Source organism: Perognathus longimembris, chromosome 19, assembly GCF_023159225.1.
Source record: "Perognathus longimembris pacificus isolate PPM17 chromosome 19, ASM2315922v1, whole genome shotgun sequence".
Taxonomy (NCBI): Eukaryota; Metazoa; Chordata; class Mammalia; order Rodentia; family Heteromyidae; genus Perognathus; species Perognathus longimembris.
Window position 1 is genome coordinate 21,762,816 of NC_063179.1, and position 21,118 is coordinate 21,783,933.

Here is a 21,118-nt window from a genome sequence, read left to right on the forward strand (position 1 = left end):
CTTCTCTTCTTTCTCTCTCTCTTTCTCCTTTGTGAAGGGATAAATGGTCAAGTGGTAACAATGCTGGTTTATTGTATGGATAACCAAGAAATTACCCATTCTTTTACTGATGGCCAGTTAGATTATTTCTAGGAAAAATAAATGAAAGAAATACAGAGATACAATCAAGCCACAAACTTACATGAGGAGATCTGGTACAATCAAAATGGTTGTAGGAAGGAAGGAAGGAAAGAAGGAAGGGAGGAAGAAAAGAAGGGAGAGAGGGAGGGGGGAGGGAAGAAGGGAAGGGGGCGCCTAGGGATGGAGCATGTAATTTAAACATTATGTTATTTGACTTTATTTCTATTTTAACAATATGAACATTAAAATACTAATGATTGTAGTTTGGATGAATGTTAGAGGGAAAATGTCTTCCAGAGGGTAAGTGAGGCATGTATAGACTGAATGCTGGGAACACTGGGCCTTCCCAGTTCAGAATCTTTAGGAAAACACGAGGCCAAGGCCCTGTTTCTCCTGGCCTTACATCTCCCTGGCCCCTGGCAAAGCTGGGTGGAATGGCCCCTCTACTTTCACTGCTGTGAAGATGTTGCAAGATCTAGTTTAGGACCAGCACTGCCCTAGAGAATCTAGAACCTATAGTACAAAATATTTTGCAAACTTGTGTTCTAGATTATAGTCTACCATCAAAGTAGGGAGAATCTAGCGGCTCCCTGCTCTGTGTCCATAGTACCAGGTGCTCCCTTATGGCATTTCAATCACTGCCCATGCACAATTTAGCATGGCACTTCTGTGGTACTAACAGCCTCCTTTTTGTCAGTTTTCTGTGCCAGTGGACTTGTGGTAAAGGTACAGGAAATGATACACGTATACTACTTTCTGTTGTGGGAGCTAATAGATCTGGTCTATCAATTATAAGCCATTTTCGGCCTGACCATTATTTAAAGGAGAGAAACTGATTGCAAATACAAAACTGATTGGAAAATGTAATGAAATGTGCAGACTTCATAGATTTTCTTTAGTAAGCAAGGATTTTGGTTATAACATTCTAGGGTGTTTTCTAAATAGGAGTGTTTATATTGATAGCAGTATTAATAGCAATTGAGTCTACCTTTTTATTTAATATCAGATCACAATCAGTGTGAACTGAGTTCTGTTTCCTGAATAAGCTTTGTAGTTTGGAACAATTATGGATGTATAGAAGAGTTGCATACACAGTGGGCAGAATTCTGGTATGCCTTTTTTTTTTTTTTTTTTTTTTTGCTAGTCCTGGGCCTTGGACTCAGGGCCTGAGCACTGTCCCTGGCTTCTTCTTGCTCAAGGCTAACACTCTTGAGCCACAGCGCCACTTCTGGCCATTTTCTGTATATGTGGTTCTGGGGAATCGAACCCAGAGCCTCATGTATACGAGGCAAGCACTCTTGCCACTAGGCCATATCCCCAGCCCCTCTGGTATGCCTTCTCCCCAGCCTTTCTTCATGTAAAACTCTCACTATGGTGCATTCATTGAGTCTAATACTAGTGATAGTACAATACTAGTGATAGCACAGACTTTATTTGGATTTTATAGGCTTCCCGACTCTTAAGATCCTTTCTTTTTTCTTCCCCAGAATTGAATTCAACTCACTTTGTGTGTTGAGTGGAAGATCACCTCTTCAGTGTTTGCACACCAGTCTATTCAAGTGACACATGTAATCCACTTGACTATTGCATGGTTTCTAAATACTTACTGTTCATGGCTTCTCTCTCACACAAGTAATCCCGTGAAGAGCCTCTTCAGAGTGCAGCCTTCTCTTCTTTAAAGATTGTTTCCTCAGACTAACCATACTTCTCAGAGGAGCCAAAGGATAAGAACAGATTTATTGCTCTGGAAATGATTCTGCATTGCCAATTTGTCTTCCCAAATGCCTGTGCACTCATTTACAGTGCCACCAATGATTTTTTTTTGAGATTAGCACATTCATGTCCTCATGTCAGTATTCGTTACTCTCACTTAAATATTTTGGCTTAATTCAAAAGATGAAAACAACATCTCAATTTTTAAAAATTGTTTTTCCTTGATAACTCGCAAATTTGAATATTTCCCCCATGTGTGTTTGCTAGATATACATTTTCTTTTCAGAGTTATCTCTTCATATTTTATTTATTAGGGTCTGAATATATTTTTAATCAATATGTATGAGTTTTATAATAAAGATATCCCTTGGCCTGTCATTCTGCAGCAATTATTCACCCCTCCATCTGTTATTTTGAATTTTCTTTTTGTAAATTTTGAAGTGCATAATGAAAGTTTTATGATTTAGAATCCATTACTTTTCTTTTGATTTATTTCATAACCTCTTTTAAACTTAGAAAGTTTCTTCCTCAAAAAAAGTTCGACTTGAAAATTCAATTATTTATTGAGGATTTAGATTTCCCACATCCATCTGGAGTATTTTTGGTATTGGGTCCAAAGGTCCAATTAATTGCTAGTACAGATGAGCAGACCTCCTAATTTATGAGTAGTAAAATACCATTTTGAAACTTGCAACTTACTGGGTAGTGTACACCCCTCCTCTGTATTGTTTCAGACAGAATCCTTGGAGGGATCTTGGTTCTTTCCTCTCCCTCCCCACCATATGCACTCAACCACTGGGCCCTGATGGTTGTGGGTATGTGGCCTTCCCCCCAACTCTTGGAAAAAGCAGGTACTAGTCCTTCAGCCGGAGGCACATTTTCTCATCCTCAGTCTGCCTCACTCCTGCTACTATATGAAACACACCCAGGTATGAGTTGGCATGAATATGCCAACCACCAAAAAGCCCCATGTTACCCAACCTCGATGCTCCTCACACCTAAGTGCAATGTCCTACTGATTTGTTTGTGCCTCTGTATCCCTTTTGTAATTGGCATGGTCTCAGTGACTGGCACAGTGCCTTGGAATCTAGGGAGCTCAATTCATATTTGTTAGGCATGTGAAAAAGCAAATAAATGAATGAGAAGGAAAATAAAATAGTACTCCTAACTGAGTCCCAGCAGAGTTTGATTTGCATATTTCACTGGAGAATATGAAGGTAAAAAGAAATAGAAAATTAGAATTTATTAAGTCATGGGTAGTGTAGCTTGATTTATTACACTTTCATTTTACCATCCTTCTAGGAGCCATTACTGTAATGCAAAACTGGAAAAATAAAACTACACCTCCCAGACTCCCTTGCAACCAGTATTCTGGACATAAATTAGCTCCACTAATTGCACGTACTCTGTGGAGCCATAAAAGGCAGGAGGGAAGCGGAGGCTGATTATCTAGCCAAGCAAGGTCATCCACACAACTCAGCATTCCAGGATCCATCACTAGCTTAGATGTCAGGCAGTTATGGTAGCAGTGGGGACAGTAAAGCCAGATGCTTCCTGGTTCTGAGTCTTCACTATAGAGCTAATTCTCTTTTGCTCTTCCTCCCCTCTCTTCCCTGTCCTCTCCCCTCCCCTCTCCTCCTTTCCCTTTCCCTTCCTTGATATATTTAGTTTCTTCAGTCACCATAATGAAATACCATAGATTATCTGTCTTACGAATAAAGAAACTTCTCATAGTTTTGGGATGTGAGAAGTTCAAGATCAAATCAGAGCCAGGATCTGGTGAAGGCCTTCTTTCTGATGTCTTCTGTGTCCTCATATAACAGAAGGGGATGAGGAACAGCTGGGCCCCTTTTATAAGTCCAGTAGTTCTAATCATGAGTGCTACACCCTTGTGACCTAATCTCCTCCCAAATGCCATCTCATTGGGAATTAGGTTCAACATATGACTTGGAACATAAACATATGGGAACATAAATATACAATCTGGACCATTGGAAACATCATTTGCAAATGTTTTCTCCCAGTCTTTGAGAGACTTAGGCCATCTTTTTATTCCCTTGACAGTAACCTTTGCAGAGCAGAAAAATTTTAAGATGTAGTATTCATACTTGTTCATACAATTTTATGTACATGGGCCTTCTCAGTATGCCGCCATGCATTTGTTTAGCTTTCTAGATGTAAGTTTGACTATATTTATTGCAAGTTTTAAAAATACTCACTCAAAGAAATATTTCTCTGCAGGTGTAGGGGTGTTAATTGTGTTCCCTGGTGATATTTGACAATGTCAGACTATTCTTGGTTTTCACAGTTGTGTGGGGAGCACCGTTGCTGTGTTACTCCATGGAGACTAGAGAGCTGCCACATATTCCACAATGCAGGACCACCCACATCAAACTAACCCCAAATACCAATTATGTCAAGGTTGAAAAGTTATCTTCAGCTGGTTACTGGTGGCTCACGCCTGTAATCCTAGCTACTCAAGTGGCTGAGATCTGAGGATCGCATGCGGTTCAAAGCCAGTCTAGGCAGAGAAGTCCATGAGCCTCATCTCCAATTAACCACCAGAAAACCGGAAGTGGCGTTGTGACTCACGGGGTAGAGCAGTAGCATTGAGCTCGGGGACAGCGCCTCAGCCCAGGGTTCAAGCTCCATGACCAAAAAAAAAAGTTATCTTCAATGTAGGAATCCTGCTTAAAGATTTGCCCAAATAAGGGGCTGGGGATATGGCCTAGTGGCAAGAGAGCTTGCCTCGTATACATGAGGCTCTGGGTTCAATTCCCCAGCACCACATATACAGAAAATGGCCAGAAGTGGCGCTGTGGCTCAAGTGGCAGAGTGCTAGCCTTGAGCAAAAGGAAGCCAGGGACACTGCTCAGGCCCTGAGTTCAAGGCCCAGGACTGGCCAAAAAAAAAAAAAAAAAAAAAAAAAAAAAGATTTGCCCAAATAAACCAAGAGAATACACTTAGGTGTTGTGCATTGAATCTTGTGGGGAGAACAATGTAAAATGGCAAATCAAAATTAACACACATATGCCACATATTTTTTCATACCAAGAAATACCTGCTCATGTTCCCAAGAAGGCACTTACAGATGCTCTTCTCTGCATTTTTTTAACAGTGAATTTTTAAAGGGAACCTGTCAGTCAGCGGAGTAATGGTGCATACATGATCTGTATTTTGCAGAGGTTTGATTGGAATCTGCATTGTTCTCATAACCCAATGCTGCTTTCATGACCCCCCAAAAATAACCACCACCCTCCAGCCCCCCAGGGCGAGTTCTTGGAACAACCTCACCCCAGGCCCTTTCTGGGAAGTGCACATTGCCCTTGGTGCTGCTGTTCAATTTCACAATGTAACAACTTCTTCATTTTACTATACCTAGACCCAAGATCCCCTGCTTTCTGCACTCCTTGTACCTGTTCCCAGTTACCTGACACCCCTCTCCAGCAATGAATTTTTTATGTTATTTATTAATTAAACAAAAAATTTTTGACAAGGTGTTGTGCAAAAGGGGTACAGTTACATAGTAGGGCAGTATGTACATTTCTTGTGCTATCTTATACCCTGTTTTTCTTTCCCTTCCCTAGATCAGGTAGACATATATACAATACACAATGTACCAAGAACATATACAGTAGCCACGTGGCCTACGCCCAAGAAAATTCGCCTAGGGCTTTAAATGTAATGTCTACAATAGACAATATGTTGACAGTAGTCTTATATGAAAGTACATACATAGATTTTGAGCTATTGTGATCCACTGAGAGGTCAATTTTTGACCTTTATATGTTGAGTAGTTGTTTGGTTTTAGTTACATAATGTAGGGTCGCTGACCCAAACCTGTGGGAAATACCATTTGACAAGAGGTTTTTGGTTTCACAGACCTGGTCTCTACTGTCTCCCCCTCCCCCCTCCTTAACAGTCATATAACAGGGAGATCATGCCCCTTTGTTTTCTGTGTTCTAGGCTTGTCTCTCTCAACATTATTTGTTCGAGTTCTGACCATTTCCCTGCGAATAACAATATTTCACCATTCCTAATCGCTATGTAGTATTCCATTGTGTATAGGTACCATATTTTTTGGATCCATTCATCTGTAGAGGGGCATCTGGGTTGTTTCCATATTTTGGCTATTGTGAATTGTGCAGTGATAAACATGGAAGTACAAATGTCTTTTTGATATCTTGGGACCTGTTGTTCAGGATAGATGCCTAGGAGTGGTATGGCTGGGCCATAGGGTAAGTCTATGTTGAGCTTTTTGAGAAACCTCCATACTGTTCTCCAGAGTGGTTGTACGGATTTGCACTCCCACCAACAATGGAGAAGGGTTCCTCTTTCCCAGCACCCCCTCCAGCATTTGTTGTTGCCTGAGTTCAGAGTATAGGCCATTCTAACTGGGGTGAGGTGGTATCTCAGGGTTGTTTTTATTTGCGTTTCCTTTATTGCCAGGGATGTTGAACATTTCCTCACATGTTTCTTTGCCATTTTTATCTCTTCTCTTGTGAAGTCTCTCTTCAGCTCCTTTGCTTGTTTCCTAATTGGTTTACTGGGCTTGGAGGGGCTTAGTTTTTTGAGTTCTCTGTAGATGACAGATATTAGGCCTTTGTCCGTTGCTGTGCTGGTAAAGATCCTTTCCCATATGGTTGGCTGTCTTTCTAGTTTGGTGGCTATGTCCTTAGCTGTGCAGAAACTTTTAAATTTGTAGTAGTCCCATTTGTCGAGTCTCTCCCCTATCTGTTGTGCCCCTGGGACTCTATTCAGGAAGTTCCTTCCTGTACCCATAGGTTCTAGCATCTTTCCTACTCTATCCTTCAGTACTTTCAAGGATTCAGGTCTGATATTGAGGTCCTTGATCCATTTTGACTTGATCTTGGTGCATGGTGATAGGCTTGGGTCTACTTTGAGTTTTCTGCATATGGCTGCCCAGTTTTCCCAACACCAGTAGTTGAAGAGGCTCTGCTTATTCCATTGTATGTCTTTAGCTCCATTGTCCAATATCAGCTGACTGTAAAAGTGCGGTTTTATTTCTGGATCTTCAATTCGAATCCATTGGTCTTCAGGTCTGTTTTTATGCCAATACCAGGCTGTTTTTGTTATGATGGCTCTATAGTAGAGCTTGAAGTCTGGTATAGTGATACCTCCTGCGCTACTGTTTTTGCCTAGAATTGCTTTGGCTATTCTAGGTCTTTTGCTGTTCCATATGAATTTATGGGTTGCTTTCTCTATTTCAGTGAAGAATGTAGCTGGGATTTTGATGGGGATTGCATTGAATTTGTATAACAATTTGGGCAATATGGACATTTTCACTATATTGATTCTGCCTACCCATGAGCATGGAAGGTCTTTCCATCTCCTTGTGTCTTCTTTGATTTCCCTTATTAGATTTTTTATAGTTCTCATTAAATAGGTCTGTCACGTCCTTGGTTAGGTTGATCCCTAGGTACTTTATTCTTTTTTTGGCTACTGTAAATGGAATTATTTCCATAATTTCCTTTTCTGCTAATACATTGCTGGTGTACAGAAAAGCTGCTGACTTTTTGTGGATTGATTTTGTATCCTGCTACTTTGCCAAAATGGTTTATTAGGTGTAGGAGTTTGGGGACTGAGTTTTTTGGGTCCTTCAGATATAAGATCATGTCATTTGTGAATAGGGATAGCTTGATCTCTTCCTTGCCGATGTGAATCCCTTTGATGTCCTCCTCTTGCCTTATTGCTATGGCTAGGGATTCCAGCACTATGTTGAAAAGAAGTGGGGAGAGTGGGTATACTTGTCTTGTTCCTGAGTTTAGGGAAATGATTTTAGTTTCTCCCCATTTAATAGGATATTAGCAGTTCGTCTGTTGTATATGGCTTTTATTATTTTGAGGAATGTTCCAACTATTCCTGTTCTCTCCAGAGCTTTTAATAAGTATGGATGTTGTATTTTGTCAAAGGCTTTTTAGGCATCGACTGAGATAACAATGTGATTCTTGATTTTAGTTCTGTTGATGTGGTGAATTACATTGATTGATTTACGGATGTTGAACTATCCTTGTGACTGTGGGATGAAGCCTACTTGGTCATGATGTATAATTTTCTTGATCAGTTTCTGGATCCTGTTAGCTAATATTTTATTGAGGAGCTTTGCATCTGTGTTCATTAGTGATATTGGTCTGTAGTTTTCTTTTTTTATTGGGTCTTTGCCTGGTTTGGGGATGAGTATAATATTAGCTTCATAGAATGAGTTTGGGATTTTTCCCTCTGTTTCTATTTCGCGGAAGAGTTTGAGGAGTATTGGAATTAGCTCCTCACTAAAGGTTTTACAGAATTCGTTGGTGAAGCCATCTGGGCTTGGGCTTTTCTTTGTTGGGAGGTTCTTGATTACCCCCTGTATTTCACTGTAAGTGATTGGTTTATTTAGTTGATTTATTTCTTCTTGGTTCAGTTTGGGTAGTTTATACTTCTCTAAGAATTGATCCATTCTGTAAAATTATTGTTTTTTTAGTGAGTAGAGGTTCTGGAAATAGTTCCTTATGATTGTTTGAATATCATGTGTATTTGTTGTAATTTTTCCGGTGGAGTCCCTGATTTTACGTATATGAGTCTCTTCTCTTCTTTTTTTTGTAAGTCTTGCGAGGGGTCTGTCAATTTTATTTATTTTCTCGAAGAACCAGCTTTTTGTCTTATTTATTTGTTGAATGGTCTTTCTATTTTCAATCAGATTTATCTCTTCTTTGATCTTTGTGATCTCTCTCCTAGTCATTTTAGATTTGATCATTTCTTATTTCTTCAGTTGTTTTAGTTTCATTGTGAGGTTATTCACCTGCTTTGCTTCCATTCTTTTAATGTGAGTGTTGAGGGCAATGATCTTGCCCCTCAGTATTGCCTTAGCTGTGTCCCATATGTTTCTTTGTGATGTATTTTCATTGTCATTGTGGTTTATGAATTCGTTAATTTCATCCTTAATTTGGTCTGTGGCCCACGTGTTAGATAACAGTGAGGAGTTTAGCCTCCAAGAGTGTGTATAGCCTCTGTGGTAACCATTGTTATTGAGGGTTACCTTTATTCCACTGTGGTCAGATATAATACATGGAGTGATGTCAATACTTTTGTATTTGCTGTGGCTCTTTGTGTGGGCTATGACATGGTTTATTTTGGAGTATGATCCATGGGGTGCTGAGAAGAAGGTGTATTGGGTCTCTGTAGGGTGAAAGATTCTGTATAGATCTGTCAGATCCATTTGGGATATGGTGTTACTTAGGTCCTCAGCTCCCTTGCTGCTAATCCTCTGGGTGTTGGATCTATCTCTTGGAGAGAGTGGGGTATTAAAGTCACCCACTATGATTGTGTTTGGGTCTATCTTGTTCTGTAGTTCTGTGAGAATTTGCTTGACATATGTAGGGCCTCTTTTGTTCAGTGAGTATATATTTATCACCTTGATGTCTTGATTCTGTATTTTTTCCTTGTATTAAAATGTAGTACCCTTCTTTGTCTTTTTGAGTTGATTTTAATGAGAAGTCCATCTTGTCTGAGATCAGGATGACTACTCCTGCCGTTTTGGTAGGTGGGTTTGCTTGGAAGAGCTTGCTCCATCCTTTCATTCGGAGCCTATTTTTATCCCTTGTTGTAAGGTGGGTCTCTTGTAGACAACAGATGGCAACTTTTTGTTTGCGGATCCGTTCTGCCAGTCTGCTCCTCTTTATCGGAGAGTTTATACTGTTTATATTCAAAGAGATCAAGGATAAGAGTGTTTTTTCCCTTTCCATTTTCCTATTAGGCTGTTTTTCCTCTTTTTTTTTTTTTCTTGTTTTTCTGTTGGGCTCTGGCTATTATAGTTTCTTTCTGTTTATGTCTGTGTGTCCTGTACGATTTCTGTTGGGTGGGATTCCCCTCTTAGAATTCGCTGTAAGGCTGTTTTTTTATTCACATACTCCTTTAGATCCTCTTTGCTATGGAAAGATCTGGGTTTTCCCTCGAATATGAACTCTAACTTCGCTGGGTATCTGATTCTAAGTTGGCAATTGTTGGCCTGTAGGACTTGGATTATGTTCTTCCATTCTCTTCGTGCGTGGTAGGTTTGTGTGGAGAGGTCTGCTGTTATTCGGATCCTTTTCCCGTTGTAATAAATCTCTTTCTTCGCTTTGGCTGCATTCAAAATTTGCTCTTTATTCTTGAGATCTGAAGTCTTGATTATTATATGCCTGGGCGAGGATTTTCTAGGGTCTGGTTTGCCCGGCATCCTATAGGCTTTGGTTACCTGGGTGAGGTCCCTTGTGAGATTGGGGAAGTTTTCTACAATAATTTTATTGAAAATATGTTGAAGCCCTCTGCTCTGGTATTTGGCTCCTTCTTCTATTCCAGTTATTCACAGATTATATCTCTTGTCTTTGTCCACTAGCTCCTGGATTAGTCTGTCCTGGAGCTTTACCGTTTCTTGGAGTGTGGTAATTTTCTGGTCCTTATTTGCTGCATCATCGTCCGAGAGAGATTCTGGCTTCAATATGGTCAATTCTTTGTGCTGTGGATTCAAGTGTGGAGTTTATGGATGTCAGGGAGCTATTTATGGTTGCCAGATCAACTTTGATCGTGGAAATTTCTTCCTTTAAAGAGTTGTATTTTAAATCTATTTTTTCATGCATTTCGCTTCTCAGGATGTTAAGGTCTTCTTTAACAGAGGTTTGCACTGTATCCATTTTTGCTTCCATTTCTTTCTTGATTTCCTGGAGGTCCTTCGAGAGTTCCATTCTAAACTCCTGGAATTGTTCTCTGAGTTCCTGAGCGTTCCATCATTTCTGCTATCATAGCCTTAGTTGTTTTTTTATTCTCCATCTCCTCTTCAGTCGTACTGCTCTTTGGAGCTGGCGAGTTGGCTTGCCCTTTGATGTAATTTGTAATATTTCTTTGTGATTTGCCCATTTGGAGATATGTAGGTAGCTTCCTTGGGTTGGCTTTGTGCTGGTTCCCACTAGTCCATCAGTGGGAGACTTGTTTGTGACCTGGCTCTGGGTTTGAGTTTGGCTGCTGAACCTTACTGCCTAATAGGTGAGCGTGACTGTCTCGGTTGTTGCTGAGGTGGTCCACCTCCCTGCACTTGGGGGTGGGTAGGTTCTAGGTCTTTCTCTGCAGGATAGTGACTTGCCGCTGTGTTGTGCTGACCCTAGCGTGCCCCTGGTGGGAGTTTGCGGGTTGCTGATTCAGCTTGGCATGGAGGCTTATCTCTTCTTTGGTTCTTTTTTCCACTTGGTACCTTGGTGAGAGGAGCTCACCTCTCAGATTGAGATTTGCCGCTGAGAGGCGGCTTGCCACCCTGTGCGGAGTGCGCTTACCACGGGCACTGCCGCTGGGGGGTCCCTGCCCACCTGTGCGGCACGCGCCTATCAGAGCAGGCGCTGCCCTTGAGGGGCCCTGCCCACCTGTGTGGGGTACACCTATCAGAGCGGGTGTTGCAGCTTGCCTGCTTATGCGCTCCCTCAGGGGGTTGGGCAGACGATCCTCCTGTTGGAGGACTAGCATGCCGGCCCATGCTGGCCCTCCGGGGGGCACGTGCATGTGCAATCAAGTGCTTCCTTTGGGGACGTGTTGTTCTTGATGGGGTGTTGGGTGTTGGAGTTCCCAGCTCGCTATTCAGTTGGAGCAAGTTGGGGTGCCTCCCTACTGTGGTAGCGCCATCTTTCCTCCTCTCCAGCAATGATTAAATCCTGGTCTGGTCTGTTGAGGTCTCTGTCTCCTTCCTTTCCTTTCCTCACTTCCTCTTTCCTAACATCTGGTGCTGGAACTCAGGACAGAATTCTCCAGAGGACTCCTGTCCTGGTGAGGGACTCTGTCCACTTCTCTCCCTTTCTTCCTCTCCTCTTTTTGGCCTTCCTCCTCAGCAGGTTTCTGGGAGCCAGTCTGTCCCTCAGACTTCCTTTGGCTAAAACAGTGACTAGAAAGCGACATAGAGCCTCTGGCTCTCGCTGCCTCATTGCCACATAAGGGAGGCTAGGTCTGACTGAGACCTATATTGATCTGACTGGTAAACTTGGTTATAAAGACCACTCAGTCCTTCTCTCTTCCCTCCCTGACTGTACTCTTCACCAAACCTCCAAATCAGATGCTATTTGCCATTTGACAGCTGCCATCCACCACTTTCTCCATGGAAGTGGCAAATGGCCAGAGGTTTCCTATGTATTAGCTTTTTTCCTCTTCACTCCCACCCTTCCCTTTGCTCTGCCTTGTTGCACTCATCTGCTTCTCTAATCTGATCTAACCCTCCTCAGAGCCTTCTGCTGAAAGCCTGATCTCATCTGTTGGGGTCTCTGTCTTCTGACTCGTTTCATCTCACTGTCTCCTTTCTATGATCCTGTCTTCTTTTTGGAAGTCTTCTTTTCTTGGGTTAAGCTCATTATAAGAGCAATTCTTAAGACTTCCCTCATCTTGTCATCATTGGAACGGACTGACAGATCCTTCCTCTCATGCCTCTTTGTTGGGTTTAGGGAAAACCACATGGCCTAAGGTCAGCCATTCACATCAGAGTAGATCATGAACTAAGGCAAGGGAAGACCATTAAAGTACTGAGTGGAGAAAATGTTAGGTAGTTGTAGCTGTTTCCTGGCCTCACAGTTTGTGTGAAATGACAGAATTGAGCTATGACTTGGTTCACCAGAAATGCCTTGGGTTCTGTTATTGAAAACGTTGTTGAGACAGTTAGTTATTTAATTACTCTGTAAAGAATAACAAGAAAAACCAGAGCCACATCTGAGGACATTTCAGAAAATGTATGTAATAACAAGCTAATGCAAGATAATTCATGGGGTTAGTTGAGCAATTTCCTTGGCTTTTCTGAACTCTTAAAATTCAAGCCAATGTACTGAAGTGCTATCTTCCCATGGTATGCTTATGCCATTCAATACATAATTGAAGTAATAATAACATTTTAATCACCCCAGCAGTAATAAGTTGGCCCCAGTCCAATAAGTAGATACATTAGATCTTTGTACATTGTAAGGTATCCTAATTGATATGCTGGGGATTTGTATGCAACAATTCAAAAGAACATTCAACAGGACATACTAGTAAGTGGAAAAAATCAAACATTCATTTGCTTAAGAAATGTTTGTTTAACTTTTATCCTTTACTAGTTTCTGCATGCTAGACAGGATAGACTTGGTTCCTGTCCTCATGGAACATTATTCAAAACAGCAAAATATGCCTAACAATAGTAGAATGACAATGTTTATTATGACACAGTAGTATATGTAAGCATTTATTGTTATTAAAATCAATGACTTTAATGACAGTAAATTAATGAAAAGAATACTTAAAATTGTAAACATATGCATGTATATAATATTTGCTATATCACAAAGAATAGAAATCATGCATATATATAAATATATACACATAGAAAGAGACATTTTTGTTGTGTTTTATTATTACATGACTAAAAGGAGGTATGCTATAATGCTGAATAATAAAAGTAAAAATGATTTTTCTATTTTCTAAATTTTGTTAATTCATATATAAGTTATCTATAAAACTATTTATAGTCAAAATAGAGATCGCAAAACACTTGAAAATTTTAAATTTCTTTTTATACTTACTCATATTTTTATAATTGCCATGCTGAGAAGATACTAAGCAGACATGTGTAAAATAGATATAAAAATATAATATACACTAAAAAAAATCAACATCTTGCTTTAATCTGTTCCAAATTCCTAAAGTCGAAAGTCACAAGTGGTTGGTCTTTGCCACCCACCTTCAATCTTGCTTTGCTGATCTCAAACTATTACAACTGACAGAATGGGCTGTGCATCATAGTTGGTAAGCAAATCCCTCTATGAACACCTGAGACAGGTGTGGTTCAGTATAGACTCAAAATACTGTGTAAATATACACAGGTGGGATGAAGGTGCTTCTAACCCAATGTCTTTTGTTTGGGACAGGCAAGGTGGGGCCTCCTCTTGACATCCAGCTACGCACATTGAACTGCACAGCTTTTAGCATCCAGTGGAAAATGCCAAGGCATCCTGTGAGCCCCATCCTTGGGTACACGGTGAGTACACAGGCATGGAGAATTCTCTGGTGAGGGTACCTGTCCATCCTTTCACGTTCAATATTCCTTCTCCAAATGCTGTGGGATTTTCTCAGATTGTGGAATATGTTCACATGTGTAATGAGATAGATGCACTCTGCATCTACCAGTTAGGATCTTTTCCAGTCTTCCTTCTCTACAGCAAAGGAAAAATAAAGCAAGAAGACAGGGCTTCTGCTATCCAACTTACTAGAACAAGTGTGGAGAATAATGCAGAAGTGTGCAAAGTCTTAGCTATGGGATGATTTCAATCAGCACCAAACAATGAAAGATCTGAATTGAAGGACAGGGAAAGTGGAAGAATGAGCAGGAAACACATTGTTACCTTCAGAGGCAGTACAAACTGGGCTGCGTTCAGTCACCAACCTGTTTTCTTTGAACAGTGCATTTAGCAATGAATCAACTTTAGAAGGCAGAATACTTTAGATAAATATTTGGAGTCCTGAAATCTCTATTGTATCAGAAGAGCTGGCCATTACCGAGCCCACATTCCTGAAGGGTCCCACACCCAGGGAGCTGAGCTGCTCCTTGATACCTGGAATCATACTACTCACTGCTGTCTCCATTTAACCAAGGGAAAGGAGCCCTCATTGCAGCTCTTGTCCTGTGCTCGTAAACTAGAGAAATGTATTTCTGGATTCAACTCTTATCAAATATAGGAGAATGGAAAATTACCTGAGAAGGTAAAATGGGAAGCTTTGAGCTATCTTCTCCATCCTAGGTCTCTAGCATGCACATTTCCTCCCTGGCATCTACATGCTTGTGAACTTGTGGCCAATGTGTCTAATAGTTGGTGAGGCCAACTGATCCACTCGTGCGAGTGGGATTCAAACTTTTGGTCTTAGGTAAGGTCTGGCTTTATTCTCATTAGGATGTCTGCTTTATTTCAAGGTCTTTTACTCTGAGGTTGATGCAGATAAATCCCTCCGGGAGCAGTCCCATAGTGCACCTCTCAGCCAGGACACTTCATTCACTGTGAGTACCTCCATGCTGGATCCTGGCAGTTGGGGATTTCTGGGAAGGTCATATAAATTCTGAGTTAGTGTGTATATATAATAACAATTAATGTGTGTGTGTGTGTGATTCTTTACAATTCCAAATGTCTCCCATGCATGTACTTTCTCACGTGCTGTCCATCTCTCCTGAAAGACAAGTGTTTGGCCAGAGACTCCTTGTATAAATGCTTTTGTCCTGAATTGCCATCCTTTTGTTTTTTATCATGAGCAGGAGTAGCCACCTCATGGCTATATGTTTTTCCTGTTTCTTTGATTAGAATGTGTAATTTTGATTTTTTTAAAACATCCCAATAAGACTTATAAATAAATAGGACACATCTGTGTCTTCCCAACTGCTTGGGGATGCACTATTTAAAAAATGATGTAATTTGAAATGCATATTCAAATAGTCCAAGTTGTTTATTTTCCTTTTCAAACTCAGCACTAATTATCAGGTCCTCCACTATGGTTTTGTTCCTGTTAAGGTCTTTTGGAGTGAAATTTCTGTCTTAGGCATCTTTTGATCCCTTTACTCTCCTTCTTTTCTGTACCCATTCTGTTACTATCATTTCTAGGCTGGAAGCTTTAGAAGGTTCTACAAGGAGTTACTCCAGTACCTACAACACTTCAATAATGATGGTGGCATTCCTTGTCACTCTTATTTAATAAGTGCCTGGTAGGTGCAGTGCACTCTGAAACCTTTTTGTCACCACGAATAAGTAGCTATTACTTATTAAACGTCTATGTCCCTCCAGATGTCATCACTCACGCTTTCCACTTGTTTTTCCATTTAATCTTCATGATTCTCCTATGACTTCATTTTACTGACAGAATTGCTGAGGCTCAGAGAGGTGAAGAAATTTCCCCAAATCACATATTAATAAGGGACAGTGACAGAAGTAAGCCTAAGGCTGAGATGTCTGAGCTCTTCTCCTAAATAGTTTCACCCAAACTCATGACCAAGAAAGAATAGCTGCACCTTTCAGCCTGCTTGTATTTTCACAGGATGCTTTTAATCTCAAAACATGACTTGTCCTTAAATAACCCTCATTAATCTTGGAAGACCCCATCCCTGCTCTGGGGTTTACTCTAGGTGAAAAGGGAAAATTGGGTTTGCCTCAGAAAACCACAAGTTTGAAGATCCCTCTTCCTTCAACAGCCTTGGAACTTTCAACAAGTCCGTTGAGGCCATCACGGGGTTAACATTGTCCCTGTCCCTGGTCCTGTCCTCAGTTTAGCCTGTATCCTGCAGGGATCAGTACTCTGCCTTGTACACAACCCAGTTAGTAAGGGCACACGGCTGAAGGTACCTTGAAGTTAGCAAAGAGCTTCTGAAACTGAGAGCCTGTCCATGGGAAGGGAACCGAGCTGAAAGCTGACATTTCTGTGAAGGTCACAGCAGGGTCATAAAACAGAGGGCCACGAGGGAGACAGTATCCTAGGCTCCCGATTCTGCTTCTTCTGCTTGAGGATTGGGACTTTGGCCCATCACAACCTGCTAAGCCTCATCTTTGCCCCATGGAAGGTATACAATAGTGAGACCTTGTAAAAACCAACCAGAATCTCATACACACACACACTATATATGTGATATATTTATATATATGATAAAGTCATATATATAAACTTGTCATAAAAATTAAAAATCCACATAAATGTCAGTTATCACTCACGATGACCTTTTTTTTGCCAGTCCTGGTGCTTGAACTCAGGCCTGAGCACTGTCCTTAGCTTCCTTTTGCTCAAGGGAGGCACTCTACCACTAAGCCACATTCCCAGCCCTCATGATGACTTTCATGTTAAATAACAGTTAAATACTCTCTGCTGTTTACAGGCAGGCATTAGAGTAAGTTGTCCAATTCTAGCACTTGATCATCTTGCTGATGTCAAAAACTTCAAGGGTGGCTTTTTTTTTTTTAATGTCCATCACAAGATAACAGTCTATTCAGAGACAGGATTTAGACTTGTCAGAAAACTACCTTTACACTGATAAAATAATTAAAGAATAATGTGAGACCAGATATCATGAACATACACATATTTATACAGATAAGCAATGTTAAAAAAGAGAGAGATGAGTATAGGAACAAATAGGTAAAATTTGAGACTAGAAATTGAAGCAAGGAACTTTCTTTTTTTTTTTTTTTTTTGGCCAGTCCTGGGCCTTGGACTCAGGGCCTGAGCACTGTCCCTGGCTTCTTCCCGCTCAAGGCTAGCACTCTGCCACTTGAGCCACAGCGCCGCTTCTGGCCGTTTTCTGTATATGTGGTGCTGGGGTATCGAACCTAGGGCCTCGTGTATCCGAGGCAGGCACTCTTGCCACTAGGCTATATCCCCAGCCCGCAAGGAACTTTCTTGAAAGTCAGTTCGAAGGAGAGCATCCCAATGGGAAAATGATTTGAACCCCAGGGATGAGCTGTGTGTTTGCCCACATGCCAGTGCATTGGTCAGGTGTTTTTGGACGGTCATGAGGGAGAGTTGCAGAATACACAGGATAGGAAAAAGGAATGTAGTGGGTCCGGAAGTGGGCGGGGCTAACATACAATACTTCTGGGTTCAAATCACCTGAGTTTAGATTCCTGCCTTTTAGTAAACCTGCTGGGTGATATTTCTGCATCTCAGTTTCCTATCACCAGGGATCATCAGAGATCCTGACATTATCACTGCCATAGAGAGTGTATCAATGGGTCCCAAACTATGTAACAGAATGCTTTGGATTTTGCAGGAAGTCCCCAGGGGCACTGTGGAAACTAGCATCATCTGTGGAAAATACTACTCCTAATCTGGGTAGAAGTACTTAATAGGTGAAATGGTTAGACACTTGTGTTGGCCTGATCATGCGGTGAGAGACTAAATGTGCTATGAGTGAAAAGTTTGGGAAGCTATGTGCTGAATCCTATCCTCCGATGGTCTATAGATGTTGTGAGTTTGAAATGAGGTAGTGACTACAGAGCCCCAGGCATGACACTGAGTGAGTAGACAATAAAATTCATAGTGCAATGATCTGTGTTTGGATACCATCTTCCCTGTAGCTAGGGGAGGGGGCAGGTCCACCATCCAGGTTCATTTCACTCCTGTAAGTTTTCTTTTACTCTTTATGTCCCCTCTGTTTTTGTTTGTGTTTCTCCTCTCCAGGGACCATCTGAACATCAGGCAGTTTTTGTAAGTATGGTTTAGGAAATTTAACACTCTGCTCCAACCTAGGAATGGGTGGTGGTCTCTTGTCCCCAAAATGTTAATTTCCCCATCTCTTCATCCTAAGCAAGGCCCGATGGAGAATGCTTGGATTTAGTGTAAGCAGGTGGATTTTTTTTTATCATTGAAGAAAAGAGATGCTTTTTCTCTTCTTGTGTGTTGCTTCATCTCATAAGCAGAGTGAGGTTAAGAGAAATATCTTTAAAGGTTGAAGCAATTTTAAGTCTGTTCTAAGAATCAGTGAAACTGATTGAAAAAGAGGGAAAATATTTAAACTAGTGGGCAGCACTTTGGGAATAGCCCTGTGTCCTTTATAGCTTTTCCTTTCTTTATTCCCTCTAACAACTCTAGATTTTCTTTTCAGCATTGTACCACCCATCCAAAAATTTCTTATTTTAGTTTCCCATATTGAATTTCAAACAGGAGATTGAGTTGATGGTTACTCTGATTTAAATGATAAATTAAAAAAAATGATAAATCTGACCCAAATAACCTAGCTGGCAAGGTGGACTCCTGAAGCTTGGTTTGTCTGTGTCTGTCTATCCATCTATACTATCAATCTCTCTATATCTATCCATCCATCCATCTACCCACTCATCTATGCATCCATCCATCCATCCATCCATCAATCAAATGCAAAACTCTTAAATAGTTGCACAAAGGGATTTCAATTCAACATGATAATTTGTGTGTATATTGCGTCTTCATCAGTGACATGACTTCTATCATCTTTGAAGCTACTGAGTTCAGGGTCTGAACTGAGCTCTTTGTCTCAGTCTTTTTTTTCATGCTGCTGTACCAGAACACCATGCAATGGGTTTCTAGGGAAAATGAATTTATTTGGCTTGGTTCTGAAGGCTGGGAGTCCAAGGGTATGGATGCTTATCATCCAGTGAACATCTCAGTTTGCATCATCCCATAGCAGAAGGCAGAAGGGCCAGGTAGCACAAGGGAGCAAGAGAACTAGAGGGGCCAGATTAACTTTCATCATACCGCCCTTAGTAACTAACACATTCTTTTTTTTTTTTTGGCCAGTCCTGGGCCTTGGACTCAGGGCCTGAGCACTGTCCCTGGCTTCTTCCCACTCAAGGCTAGCACTCTGCCACGTGAGCCACAGCGCCGCTTCTGGCCGTTTTCTGTATATGTGGTGCTGGGGAATCGAACCTAGGGCCTCGTGTATCCGAGGCAGGCACTCTTGCCACTAGGCTATATCCCCAGCCCTAACACATTCTTATAGTCACCTCACTTCTGCATTGCAACAGTAATCCCTCTCGCCAAATCATCCCTTAGGAGGCCTGATCTTCCAACACTGATGCATGGAATATTTATCTTCCAGTACACGAGCTTTGGGGGACACATTCAAGCCATAGCAACTACTGACACTATTGATCAACACGAAGGGGTCAGTAGTTGAGGCTCATTTCTCAATGAGGTAATCTGCTTATATGGATATCTTGGCTCTTGATTTCTTTCTTTCATTTCATTTCAGTTCATTTACTCATTCATCATGAGCACTGCATGAGTATTTACTCTGCCTGATAATAGTGTGCTAAGCTTTGGGATGATTGAGGAATCAGAACTTGCTTCCTGCCATCAAGCAGGTGGCAGAAGGTGGCAAACAAACAGATGATTACATTATAAAATGAAGAGTGATAAGATTAAGGTCCATCAAGGACATCAAGGAAGCACAGAAGAGAGACACCTAACCAGACTGGGTGCCAGGGTAGAGAAATGAGGTAATGTCTCAGCTGAACTGAGTCATGAAGGATGAGCAGGGTGAGCCAGGCAGGGGTAGGGAGAAGGGCATTTCATGTAGAGGGAGCAGCAGGTTCAAAGGCCCAGAGGCAAAGAATTGAATAGCATAAATTTGAGTCCTGCCAAGTTCTTAGGTATGACTGGAATGTAGAATGCTAGGAGCAGAGGTGGCATGGATGATGCTAGAAGGATAAATACGCTGTCTTAAGGGGAGATTTAAGGTGGAAAGTGATAACATCAGATTTAAGATTTAGGAATGTAACTTTCGTATAGCCTTGTAGAGTCAAAATTGGAAGACAGTATTGGTAGCAGGCAGATTCAAAGTACATTTTCTTTACTGTAAGGATTTAGATGTGAAAGGTGGTAAAGATGAAACGAACTAAATAGGTTCAAAACGAATGAAAGAGGTGTCATCAGCTGTATTGGTGGCCGATTGGATGGGGGTGACAGAAGAGGATGAACATAAAGGAAAGTGTGACAAATTTCTGGCTTGGGTAAGGAGAGACAAAGCAAAGTTGCTTGGGTAGTGCTGGGTAGAGTCGTTCAAGAGGCAGTCAGAAATGGCTACCTGGAAATGAAGCAGGCCATCTCTGGCAATGTGGACTCAGGAGGTGCCACCACGAAGGTAAGGGTGGAGGAGGAGACATTGCCTGTGAGAATCTACAGAGGGAACCATGATGGCAGATGGGCGAGACTAAAGGTTATCAGAAAAATGGGAATGGGTCGGTGATTTTGAAGAACAAAAACAAGATGAGGAGGTAACCGAGAAGTTGAGCATGGTTTCCGAGAAAGCAAGGAGATTTTAGAAGCTGCAAAAAGCCATAGTGACTGAGTCAGACCTACTGGATTGACTAGGAAATTGTAGAGTCTTCAATAAGAACATCTTAATAAATTTGTAGAGAGGAGAAGCCACATGGGAGTAAATTGAGGAGTGAACGAGAGGAGGTAGAGACAACATCCTTAGAAAGTAGCCTCTGAGCTAAACATAGAACTCCCCTATGACCCAGCAGCCCCACTTTTGGGTATCTGTCCCAAAGACCACAAACACAATCACACTAAAGCCACCAGCACAACAATGTTCATCGCAGCACAATTTGTCATAGCTAGAATCTGGAACCAACCCAGATGCCCCTCAGTAGACGAATGGATCAGGAAAATGTGGTACATATACACAATGGAATTTTATACCTCTATCAGAAAGAATGACATTGCCCCATTTGTAAGGAAATGGAAGGACTTGGAAAAACTTATACTAAGTGAAGTGAGCCAGACCCAAAGAAACATG

The 21,118-nt window shown here is 41.3% G+C and overlaps 1 protein-coding gene across 2 annotated transcripts in view; it reads left to right on the forward strand.

The window, feature by feature from the left end:
- Positions 1-21,118, forward strand: part of Egflam (EGF like, fibronectin type III and laminin G domains) — a 167,757-nt gene that overhangs the window by 50,368 nt on the left and 96,271 nt on the right. For both annotated transcript variants that reach the window (XM_048368572.1, XM_048368573.1), the window contains exons 2-3: positions 13,740-13,849; positions 14,780-14,863. In XM_048368572.1, coding sequence (XP_048224529.1) covers positions 13,740-13,849; positions 14,780-14,863 — 194 coding nt within the window. The remainder of the gene's footprint in view (positions 1-13,739; positions 13,850-14,779; positions 14,864-21,118) is intronic.